Source organism: Malus sylvestris, chromosome 16 (genome assembly GCF_916048215.2).
Source record: "Malus sylvestris chromosome 16, drMalSylv7.2, whole genome shotgun sequence".
NCBI classification, from domain to species: domain Eukaryota; kingdom Viridiplantae; phylum Streptophyta; class Magnoliopsida; order Rosales; family Rosaceae; genus Malus; species Malus sylvestris.
The window spans coordinates 12,553,255-12,565,754 of record NC_062275.1 but is presented as its reverse complement, the minus strand read 5'-3'; the positions used below and the strand labels follow the sequence as shown (position 1 = coordinate 12,565,754).

General features: G+C 30.9%; 4 protein-coding genes across 4 annotated transcripts in view; all 4 read left to right on the top strand.

Annotated features, from left to right (window-relative positions):
- LOC126609120 (NAD(P)H-quinone oxidoreductase subunit H, chloroplastic-like) overlaps positions 1-386 on the top strand; it is a 2,635-nt gene extending 2,249 nt beyond the window's left edge. Inside the window, exon 2 of the mRNA XM_050277122.1 lies at positions 1-386. This exon is cut by the window's left edge and continues 641 nt beyond it. Within this exon, the coding sequence (XP_050133079.1) occupies positions 1-142 (142 nt within the window). The 3' untranslated portion in view covers positions 143-386.
- Positions 387-2,342: 1,956 nt separating this feature from the next.
- LOC126606219 (NAD(P)H-quinone oxidoreductase subunit I, chloroplastic) lies at positions 2,343-3,084 on the top strand (the record flags this gene model as incomplete). Its single annotated transcript, XM_050273572.1, has 1 exon — positions 2,343-3,084. A coding segment is annotated over one exon (609 nt), but the record flags the coding sequence as incomplete, so codon positions are not given.
- A 1,928-nt stretch (positions 3,085-5,012) lies between these two features.
- LOC126606213 (NAD(P)H-quinone oxidoreductase chain 4, chloroplastic) lies at positions 5,013-6,632 on the top strand. The gene has a single exon (XM_050273567.1). The coding sequence runs from the start codon at positions 5,021-5,023 to the stop codon at positions 6,521-6,523; it is 1,503 nt and encodes a 500-aa protein (XP_050129524.1). The 5' UTR covers positions 5,013-5,020; the 3' UTR covers positions 6,524-6,632.
- Positions 6,633-10,215: 3,583 nt separating this feature from the next.
- LOC126606212 (NAD(P)H-quinone oxidoreductase subunit 5, chloroplastic-like) overlaps positions 10,216-12,500 on the top strand; it is a 2,558-nt gene continuing 273 nt past the window's right edge. The window contains exon 1 of the mRNA XM_050273566.1: positions 10,216-12,500. This exon is cut by the window's right edge and continues 273 nt beyond it. Within this exon, the coding sequence (XP_050129523.1) occupies positions 10,518-12,500 (1,983 nt within the window). The 5' untranslated portion in view covers positions 10,216-10,517.

Here is a 12,500-nt window from a genome sequence, read left to right as displayed (position 1 = left end):
TTTTCCTTGGAGATGGAAAATCCGCCCGCCGGGTTTTATCAATTTGCAAATTCTTCCGCGGTTAGTTAAAAGAATGAAATTGGCTGATATTATGACGATACTAGGTAGTATAGATATCATTATGGGAGAAGTTGATCGTTGAAATGATAATTGATACACCGGAAGTACAAGATATCGATTCTTTTTCTAGATTAGAATTTTTTAAAGAGGTTTATGGAATTCTATGGGTTCTTGTTCCTATTTTGACTCTTGTAGTGGGAATCACAATAGGCGTACTGGTAATTGTATGGTTAGAAAGAGAAATATCGGCAGGGATACAACAACGTATTGGACCTGAATACGCCGGCCCTTTGGGAGTTCTTCAAGCTCTAGCAGATGGGACAAAACTACTTTTCAAAGAAAATCTTTTTCCATCTAGGGGGGATACTCGTTTATTCAGTATCGGGCCATCCATAGCAGTCATATCAATTTTAGTAAGCTATTCAGTAGTTCCTTTTGGATATCACCTTGTTTTAGCGGATCTCAATATCGGTGTTTTTTTATGGATTGCTATTTCCAGTATTGCTCCAATTGGACTTCTTATGTCGGGATACGGGTCAAATAATAAATATTCCTTTTTAGGCGGTCTACGAGCTGCTGCTCAATCGATTAGTTATGAAATACCATTAACTTTATGTGTGTTATCAATATCTCTACGTGCGATTCGTTGATACATAGACATAAACTTTTCTCTATTCCTTCCTTTCAAGGAAAGGGTTGGAATGGATTGAGTAGATATCTTAATTTTTTTTTTATTCATTATTCGGGTTGATGAACTAAATCAAATAGTTATATGAGTGAAAGAAAACAGCTTATATATAAATTCGCAGTAAAAAGATTGATTCTCATTTTCTATGTATAAGAGTTAGAGAGTTAAGCGGAAATAAACATAAACAGAAGAGACCGTTTCCCCCAAGATTGGTTGATTAGTCATCCTGACTTGAAGCGGGTTCAAAAGATCAACCGTATTGAGTTTTCACTATCATTTTTATGTATTAGCATAACGGGGGATTGAGCAAAAACGAGTGGATGGTTAGAAACACGAACATATGGAAAGGATTAGTAATGGAGACTATGTAAATTCTCCAAAAGGACATTTTTACATAATATACAAACAAAGAATACTAATTGGGGCTTTAAGTTGGTAGAAATGATCAGGCAGTACTCCCCATGACACGATTCCGATCCAGAGTATACTCCTATCCACCGATTTAATAAATAACTATTCGAAACGAAATAATCCTTTACTTTATTTTGAAAGCCCTCTTTTTCTCAGAAATAGAAAGAAGAATAGGAACGAAAAAAAAAAAAAAAAAAAAAGATATACTTTATTTATTATTTGTTACTTTTATTCTTTCCCATATACATATTAATAGATATAGAATTTGTGTCATAATTCATTAATTAATATAGAATTTTTTTTTCGTACGTGAAACCAACGGGTTATTGATATTTTTACAAGAAGTATTTTATTGAACAGTTAAGTTATTACTGAACAAAGAAGAATTGAAATAATTATTGAAATTAATTAAATTAAAGAAAGGATGAGATCAATTCAGAAGTACTTTTTTGATTTTATTTTGAATTAAAATAATTCTAACAGACAGAATTCAATTGGTCTAATTTGGGACCGGCCGATAGTTATCCATCCTACAAACATATCAAGATTCAAAAAAGAATACTGACGCGGTCCCTATATTTATTTCTGGCCTTCAAGGAGCCGTATGAGGTGAAAATCTCATGTACGGTTCTGTAATAGCGATGGTAACAGTGATGGTATCACCGACTATAATTATCTAACAGTTTAAGTACAATTGATATTGTTGAGGCGCAATCAAAATATGGTTTTTGGGGATGGAATTTGTGGCGTCAGCCTATAGGGTTTATCATTTTTATTATTTCTTCCCTAGCAGAATGTGAGAGATTACCTTTTGATTTACCAGAAGCAGAAGAAGAGTTAGTAGCAGGTTATCAAACCGAATACTCGGGTATAAAATTTGGGTTATTTTATGTTGCTTCCTATCTAAACCTATTGGTTTCTTCATTATTTGTAACAGTTCTTTACTTGGGAGGTTGGAATATATCTATTCCGGACATATATGTTTCTGAGCTTTTTGAAATAAATAAAACATGTGGCGTTTTTGGAGCGATAATTGGTATCTTTATTACATTAGCTAAAACTTATTTGTTCTTGTTCATTCCTATCACAACAAGATGGACTTTACCGAGGCTAAGAATGGACCAACTATTGAATCTTGGATGGAAATTTCTTTTACCTATTTCTCTCGGTAATCTATTATTAACAACTTCTTTCCAACTCTTTTCACTGTAAAGTAACATTCTATATTCACAATGTGTCTCAAACAAGAGAAATAAACAAACATAAAACTATTCATATATATATTAACGATATGTTCTCTATGGTAACTGGGTTCATGAATTATGGTCAACAAACAGTACGAGCTGCAAGGTACATTGGTCAAAGTTTCATGATTACTTTATCCCACGCAAATCGTTTACCCGTAACTATTCAATATCCTTATGAAAAATTAATCACCGCGGATCGTTTCCGCGGTCGAATCCATTTTGAATTTGATAAATGTATTGCTTGTGAAGTATGCGTTCGTGTATGTCCTATAGATCTACCCGTTGTTGATTGGAAATTGGAAAATGATATTCGCAAGAAACGGCTGCTTAATTACAGTATTGATTTCGGAGTCTGTATATTTTGTGGTAATTGCGTTGAGTATTGTCCAACGAATTGTTTATCAATGACTGAAGAATATGAACTTTCTACTTATGATCGTCACGAATTGAATTATAATCAAATTGCTTTGGGTCGTTTACCAATGTCAGTAATTGACGATTATACAATTCGAACAATTTTGAATTCGCCTCAAATAAATAAGTAAATCTCTTATTAACGAATAATTTATAATTACTTTACTAATAACTAATATAGAAGGAATTTAGGTTTCTTTCGTGTTGTTTGGTCAATAACTACAAATACCAACTATTGATTGGTTGGTAAGAAACGCGTCTTAATTTGGATTGAAAATCCATTAATTAATATATCCATAATTGTTTTAAAATATATAGTTTAGAATTAGAACGACTCTTTCAGATAAAGAATGAAATTAGTCCAATAATAGTACTCACATTTATTCATATCCCTTAGTATTTATTTACTTAGGATTAAATTAGGAATTGCTCAAAAATCATAAAAAAAAAATTTTCTGGTCGGGTCTCAATAAGGTCATGAAAAACATTTCTATTTATCTCTTATTTTACATATAATGGATTTGCCCGGACCAATACATGATTTTCTTTTAGTCTTTCTGGGATCGGTTCTTATACTAGGAGGTATGGGGGTGGTATTATTTACCAACCCCATTTATTCTGCCTTTTCATTGGGACTGGTTCTTGTTTGTATATCCTTATTCTATATTCTATTAAACTCTTATTTTGTAGCTGCTGCACAACTCCTTATTTACGTGGGAGCTATAAATGTTTTAATCGTATTTGCTGTGATGTTCATGAATGGTTCAGAATATTACAAAGATTTGAATCTTTGGACCATTGGGGATGTGGTTACTTTGCCAGTTTGTACAAGTATTTTTGTTTTACTCATGATTATTATTACGGATACGTCATGGTACGGAATTATTTGGACTACAAGATCAAACCAGATTATAGAGCAAGATTTGATAAGTAATAGTCAACAAATTGGAATTCATTTATCAACAGATTTTTTTCTTCCATTTGAATTCGTTTCGATAATTCTTTTAGCCGCTTTGATAGGTGCAATTGCCGTGGCGCGACAGTAAAAAATTTATAGAATTAGCAATGCACATTAAACTCTGTTCGGTTTTATTACATTACATTTATTTCCCTTTAATTAAAGATTGTTTATGTCTAAAATAGAAATTATTCAATCTATTCTATTAACAATAGAAAATCTGCCTTTGTTCCGTACTTTTTTTTATTCTAGTCAATTGAATCTGTTGAATTGTTGTTCAGTTCATATTGAAATGAATCGAAATTGATAAGGAGTTGGTCAATGATGCTCGAACATGTACTTGTTTTGAGTGCCTACTTATTTTCTATCGGTATCTATGGATTGATCACGAGCCGGAATATGGTTAGAGCCCTTATGTGTCTTGAACTTATACTGAATGCGGTTAATATGAATTTCGTAACATTTTCTGATTTTTTTGATAGTCGCCAATTAAAAGGAAATATTTTCTCAATTTTTGTTATAGCTATTGCAGCCGCTGAAGCAGCTATTGGCCCGGCTATTGTTTCATCAATTTATCGTAACAGAAAATCAACTCGTATCAATCAATCGAATTTGTTGAATAAGTAGTATTAATCATATAAATTCTAATATTCATAAATTAGAATTACCATGACCATACATTACGTAATAATACATGTTTTCAAAAATGTAAGAAATTAAAGTATCTTGGCTCTATCGCATGAGTCAATCCAGAAGTAGATTGATTAGAAAAATTATGATAAATTATTGATTCATCTGGTGTCTAAATATATGATTCATTTACAAGTTTACTAGATCGAAACTTTCTGACATTCAAAAATTTATAGATCCAAATGTCACATTCAGTAAAGATTTATGATACGTGTATAGGGTGTACTCAATGCGTGCGCGCCTGCCCAACGGATGTATTAGAAATGATACCTTGGGACGGGTGTAAAGCTAAGCAAATTGCTTCTGCTCCAAGAACAGAGGACTGTGTCGGTTGTAAGAGATGTGAATCCGCCTGTCCGACAGATTTCTTGAGTGTTCGAGTTTATTTATGGCATGAAACAACTCGAAGTATGGGTCTGGCTTATTAATACGTTCCAGAAAACCCCACTTGAATACATTTGATTTTTTTACCTTTACCGACAAAAACCCGCGCTCAAAAACTATTTATTTTGAGCACGGGTTTTTCTGGTCCAAGTTTATCTTGTTTTTACCATGAATAATTTTCCTTGGTTAACGCTAGTTGTAGTTTTGCCAATATTCGCGGGTTCCTTAATTTTCTTTCTCCCTCATAGAGGAAATAAGATAATTCGGTGGTATACTATAGGTATATGCACAATGGAACTCCTTCTAACAACCTATGCATTCGGTTATCGTTTCCAATTGGATGATCCATTAATGCAACTGACAGAGGATTATAAATGGATCGATTTTTTTGATTTTTACTGGAGATTGGGAATAGATGGAATTTCTATAGGACCCATTTTACTGACAGGATTTATCACAACTTTAGCTACTTTAGCGGCTCGGCCGATTACTCGAGATTCCCGACTATTCCATTTTCTGATGTTAGCAATGTATAGCGGTCAAATAGGACCATTTTCTTCTCGAGACCTTTTACTTTTTTTCATCATGTGGGAGTTAGAATTAATTCCAGTTTATCTACTTCTATCCATGTGGGGGGGAAAGAAACGTTTGTATTCGGCTACAAAATTTATTTTGTACACTGCAGGAAGTTCCGTTTTTTTATTAATGGGAGTTTTGGGTATTGGTTTATATGGTTCCAATGAACCAACATTAAATTTTGAAACATCAGCTAATCAATCGTATCCTGTAGCACTGGAAATAATATTCTATATTGGATTTCTTATTGCTTTTGCTGTCAAATCACCGATCATACCCTTACATACATGGTTACCAGACACCCATGGAGAGGCACATTACAGTACTTGTATGCTTTTAGCCGGAATCTTATTAAAAATGGGAGCGTATGGATTGGTTCGGATCAATATGGAATTATTACCCCACGCCCATTCTATATTCTCTCCCTGGTTGATTATAGTAGGCACAATTCAAATAATCTATGCAGCTTCAACATCTCCCGGTCAGCGTAATTTAAAAAAAAGAATAGCCTACTCTTCTGTATCTCATATGGGTTTCATAATTATAGGAATTGGTTCTATAAGCGATACAGGACTCAACGGAGCCATTTTACAAATAATCTCTCACGGATTTATTGGCGCTGCGCTTTTTTTCTTGGCCGGAACGAGTTATGATAGAATACGTCTTGTTTATCTCGACGAAATGGGCGGAATGGCTATCGCAATTCCAAAAATATTCACGACTTTCAGTATCTTATCAATGGCTTCTCTTGCATTACCGGGCATGAGCGGTTTTGTTGCCGAATTGTTAGTTTTTTTTGGAATACTTACTAGTCAAAAATATCTTTTAATGACAAAAATATTAATAACTTTTGTAATGGCAATTGGAATGATATTAACTCCTATTTATTCATTATCTATGTTACGCCAGATGTTCTATGGATACAAGCTTTTTAATGCCCCAAACTCTTATTTTTTTGATTCTGGACCGCGAGAATTATTTGTTTCGATCTCTATCCTTTTACCTGTAATAGGTATTGGTGTTTATCCCGATTTCGTTTTATCATTATCAGTTGACAAGGTCGAAGCTATTATATCCAATTATTTTTTTCGATAGTTTTTGTGAGTAAACCAAAAAATGAAACTGAAATCCCATGATTTTAAAAATGGTTGATTGTACAATAAAAAAATGAGTCTTTTATATTCTTTTAAGTAAAATAAATAAATTGGAATTCTATTATAACTAGATATCTTTTGAATTTGTGAGAACCATTTGAATCAAGTAATGGAAATGATTCAAATGGTTCTTGATTGTTTACATGAAGTTTTCGTATATATACCTGTATGCCGTCCTATGTTTCTATTCGTCAAGTCTTTTATTCAATTAGATGTTAATGTAAATGAACCATAACTATGCAACCCTATTCCTAATAGATTAACCCCAAAATAGCATATCCAAATTATAAGAAAGCCCATTGAGGCCACAATTGCAGAATTTACACTTTCAAAATTTTTATTTGTTCTAATATGTAAATAAATAGCGAATATGGTCCAAGTAATAAATGCCCAAGTCTCCTTTGGATCCCAATTCCAATATGATCCCCATGCTTCATTAGCCCATACTGCTCCTGAAAGAATACCTACGGTTAAAAGGATAAACCCTAGACTAATAATACGATAACTCCAACGATCCAATTGTTGAATCAATTGATACCTGTAATAATTTTGAGACGAAATAAAAGAAGTGTTTCGTAAGACATTGTTTCTTTCGTTCACGTATTGAATCTCACTAAAGTAAACTGACTCATTTTCTAAATTATTGCTTTTACTAAAAATCCTTATGAATTTTCGAAATGTAATGACTAGAAGAGCTAGTGATAATAAAGATCCACACAAAAGAGCTGCATAGCTCAATACCATCATACTTACGTGCATCATTAACCAATGGGATTGGAGAGCGGGTACTAATATCGCGGATTGATGCATTTCAGTTAAAAGACCCGAAGTAGCAAAACCTTGAGTAAAAATAGCACTTGGCGCGGTTATTGCGCTTAAATGGTTTTTATGTTTTTTAAAATACGGAATAATATGAATAATGGAAAAACTCCACGAAAGAAAAATTAATGATTCATATAAATCACTTAATGGTAAATGCCTCAAATACATCCAACGAGTAACTAATAATCCTGTTATGCAGAAAAAAGTAGCTATCATCCCCTTTTCTGACGAATCATCTAGTCCTACGATTTCATCGACTAATAAAATTATCAAATGAATTGTAATTACAATTGAAACGATCGAAAAGGATATATGAGTTAATATATGCTCTAAAGTTGAAAATATCATAAAAATTATTAAATTTATAAGGGCGTCCCTCAATTATAGGAATTGAAATCGGGAATTGAATTCATTATAGGACTTACTCTTTTAGAAGATGCCATGCCGCCACTCGGACTCGAACCGAGATGCTCTAGCACTGCTTCCTAAGAGCAGCGTGTCTACCGATTTCACCATAGCGGCTTATTCGAAATCATAATAACCTATTTTTATTCAATCGTCGAGCTTGAAGGAGTTAATTCAATCCAATATTTTTTTTTAGGAAACCATTCAAATTGATGAATAAAAACTTGTTTAAAAATTAGGGATTAAAACGTTTTCGTTAACGTTAATAATATTTATTTTTCTTATTATTATCTTTTTATTTAGTTATTTAGTATTTTAGGATGTCAATTTTATTTAAATTTAACTGAACTAACAATGTATTTTTTCGTAGGCTATTACTTTATGCTCTCCTAAAACTAAAATGGAACAGTTGTAACTAGATAATTTTTACTTCAATCCCTGGATATAAGTAAAAAAAATGTTCTGCCTCGTTTGCATTTTTTAATGATTAATTTCTTTTATCATTTATTTTATTAATCTAAAATAAAAAATTCATTTTATCGATTAATAAAAAAATCGAATTTTTATATAACACAATTTCAGCGATACACTCAAAAGATTTATGTAAATATTTGCATAGTTAGGTTGCGTTAGGATTTTTTGTTGTGTAGAGAATTTGCGTTAAGATTTAGCAAACCCATTAAGTTAGGTATTTGGGATGGTCGTATCAATCATATAAAAAAATTTCGTATAGAAATTGTACCGTACTTCAAAATATTTTCTAAATTTTTTAATTAATATATATATATTATATCTTGATCGATCTTCCAATCGAAACATAGGATCTAAAATAGATCACTCAAAATTGGCGCATTCGTCATATAACTACCTAAAAATGTAAACGGGGCTTTTATTAATTTAATTGGGTTTAAGGAATTTATATAGTGATAATAATTTCTAAAACCCAAAATAATGGTTTAAAAGATTATAAAAAAACATTTTAAACTTAATCAATTAGTTTCAACGACCTCTTCTTTATAATATAAAATCAAAAATATAACTAAAAAAAAATTCTTTTTATTATTGAGTAAGGGCGATGGGGAAAGTGATAATCCCCATCCGGAAAATGATAAAACATACTAAAATGAAAGGCGAAACCTTGCGCTTGCGTTTACCCTTTTTTCAAACAAAAAAGTACCATTCATTTTTAGAATTCAGTAGACAACAGAATTCTTATCTATATCAGAAACGAAAGAAAAATTTGGCTTCAAATTTAAGTAAAACAAATTCAATTTTATATTCGTTTAAATTAAAACATTATGAGACTAATTCAAATTCTTTTTTATTTATTTTATTTTTAATGTATATTGTTTATATTTTAATTTATCTTATATATTAATATTTATTCTTTTACTATTATGATGTTAATATTAATTATAATTGATAAATATTATTTATCATTTTTATAACTTATAAATAAACTATAAACAAAATTATATCACTTTATTAGTTATTAGAACGATTCAGATTATTTATTTGTTACACAAAAAAAACTTTTAGAACTCCCGGTAGAAAGAGATTTCGCTAACGAAAAAGCTTTCAATGCTGCCCTATATCCCTTCCTTTTCCAAATATTTTTACGAATACGTTTTTTTGAAATAGAGGTGCGCTTTTTTGGAACTGCCATTAAAAAGTTATAATAGGTTTTTCGGTTGGATGTGAAAGACATCTATTGTTCAAAATTAATTGTTCTTTACTATTCTCTATCTATTTTTTCTCTAAATTAGACTCCAAAAAAAAAAAGGGGGGGGGGTAAAAATCACATAAAATATTAATAAGAACGATAAGGTACACTATGCCAAATAGATTGAAGTTGATAAAAAAAAAAAAAAAGATTGTCCGTTTCGTTTTCTTTCTATTTTCGTCATGTTACATTTATACATGTAATAAAAAAATCGAAAAGTTTAATAACCCAATCCTTCTCCCGCTTAATAAAAAAAAACTTTAATAATTTTTTTTATTATATTAATTAATTTAATATTAATTTAATTGGTCAAGCTCGAAGAAAGAGTCCACAAAATTTTAATTATCAAATGAGACTAGTAGTTAATCTGTTAAAGGATACAAAATACATAATTTAAAGGCATTTTATTTGCCCCCTTTTTTTTCCGTAAAATTAAAGTGTTGGATATCATAGCATTTCCTACAAATAGCTTTTATTGTAATGGAAGACAAACAATTAGTTACAAAACAAATTGGTTAATGATTCTAAATAACCGAATTACAATAAATAGTTTTAGTTATGGGCTTTATGATTCATATCAAATACTGTTTTTGGTATAATTATTTATCCTTGTTCTATAGATATAAAAAAATTATTGTAATACGTAATAATTAAAATGAAAATTCTAATTTTCATTTTTTATCTTCATAAAATTTTATTTAAAAATTTGAATTTAATATTAACAATTCAGTATTAATAAAATTAAATACGTATTTATTTTTCACTAGTGACTTATTTATATCATTTGACCAATTATAACCTCTTGATTTTAAATATTTGAAGTAGTTTGGAAAGATTCAGAATAATTAAGGCTAGAAAATTCTATTTAAGTTTTATTTTATATATCTTAATTTTTTTTTTATTAACCGACCCCTTTCAAAAGAAAAGAAATAAGAACCGGTGACTCAGAAACAATTAATTAAGATAATTTTTTTTTTTTTTTTTTATGGAATATACATATCAATATTCATGGATTATACCTTTCATTCCACTTCCAGTTCCTATCTTAATTGGAACAGGACTTCTACTTTTTCCAACGGCAACAAAAAATCTTCGCCGTATGTGGGCTTTTCCTAGTGTTTTATTATTAAGTATAGTTATGGTTTTTTCAGCCCTTTTTTCTATTCAGCAAATAAATAATAATTCTGTCTATCAATATGTATGGTCTTGGACCATCAATAATGATTTTTCTTTAGAATTTGGCTGCTTGGTTGATCCACTTACTTCTATTATGTCGATATTAATCACTACTGTTGGAATTATGGTTCTTATTTATAGTGACAATTATATGTCTCATGATCAGGGATATTTGAGATTTTTTGCTTATATGAGTTTTTCCAATACTTCAATGTTGGGATTAGTTACTAGTTCTAATTTGATACAAATTTATATTTTTTGGGAATTAGTTGGAGTGTGTTCTTATCTATTAATAGGTTTTTGGTTCACACGACCCAGTGCCGCGAATGCTTGTCAAAAAGCGTTTGTAACTAATCGTGTTGGGGATTTTGGTTTATTATTAGGAATTTTGGGTTTTTATTGGATAACAGGTAGTTTCGAATTTCGGGATTTGTTTGAAATATTCAATAACTTGGTTTATAATAATGAAGTTAATTTTTTATTTGTTACTTTATGCGCCTCCCTATTATTTGCCGGCGCTGTTGCTAAATCCGCCCAATTTCCCCTTCATGTATGGTTACCTGATGCCATGGAAGGGCCTACCCCCATTTCGGCTCTTATACATGCCGCTACTATGGTAGCAGCAGGAATTTTTCTTGTAGCTCGGCTTCTTCCTCTTTTCATAGTTATACCTTACATTCTAAATCTAATAGCTTTGATAGGTATAATAACATTATTTTTAGGAGCCACTTTAGCTCTTGCTCAAAAAGATATTAAGAAAAGCTTAGCTTATTCTACAATGTCTCAATTGGGTTATATGATGTTAGCTCTAGGTATGGGGTCTTATCGAGCTGCTTTATTTCATTTGATTACTCATGCTTATTCGAAGGCATTGTTGTTCTTAGGATCTGGATCAATTATTCATGCGATGGAAGCTATTGTTGGATATTCTCCAGATAAAAGTCAGAATATGGTTCTTATGGGCGGTTTAAGAAAACATGTACCAATTACAAAAACTGCTTTTTTATTGGGTACACTTTCTCTTTCTGGTATTCCACCCCTTGCTTGTTTTTGGTCCAAAGATGAAATTCTTAATGATAGTTGGTTGTATTCACCTATTTTTGCAATAATAGCTTGGTCCACAGCAGGATTAACTGCATTTTATATGTTTCGGATCTATTTACTTGCTTTTGAAGGACATTTAAACGTTTATTTTCAAACTTACAGTGGCAAAAAAAGTAGTTCGTTCTATTCAATGTCTCTATGGGGTAAAGATAAAGAAGGACCCGAAATTATTAAAAAAAATTTGCGTTTATTATATTTATTAACGACGAAAAACAATGAAAAAACTTATTTTTTAAACACATATCGAATTAATAGTAATGAAAATAGTAATGAAAATGTAAGAAGCACGGTGCAGCCTTTTATTAGTATTACTCGTTTTGGCACTAAAAGCACTTTCTCATATCCCCATGAGTCAGACAATACTATGTTATTTCCGATGCTTGTATTAGTTTTATTTACGTTGTTCGTTGGAGTCATAGGAATTCCTTTCTTCAATCAGGAAGGAATAGATTTGGATATATTATCCAAATTGTTAAGTTCATCCATAAATCTTTTACATCAAAATAAAAAGAATTCGGTGGATTGGTATGAATTTATCACAAATGCAATTTTTTCAGTTAGTATAGCTTCTTTCGGAATCCTTATATCGTCTTTTTTATATAAGCCTGTTTATTCATCTTTACAAAATTTGAATTTATTTAATTCATTTGTTAACAGCGTTCCTAATAAAATGAAAATTTTGGGGGAT

Bases quoted from the DNA above. Each gene is read 5' to 3' on its own strand.
- LOC126606213 (XM_050273567.1), top strand. From the start codon at position 5,021: ATGAATAATTTTCCTTGGTTAACGCTAGTTGTAGTTTTGCCAATATTC.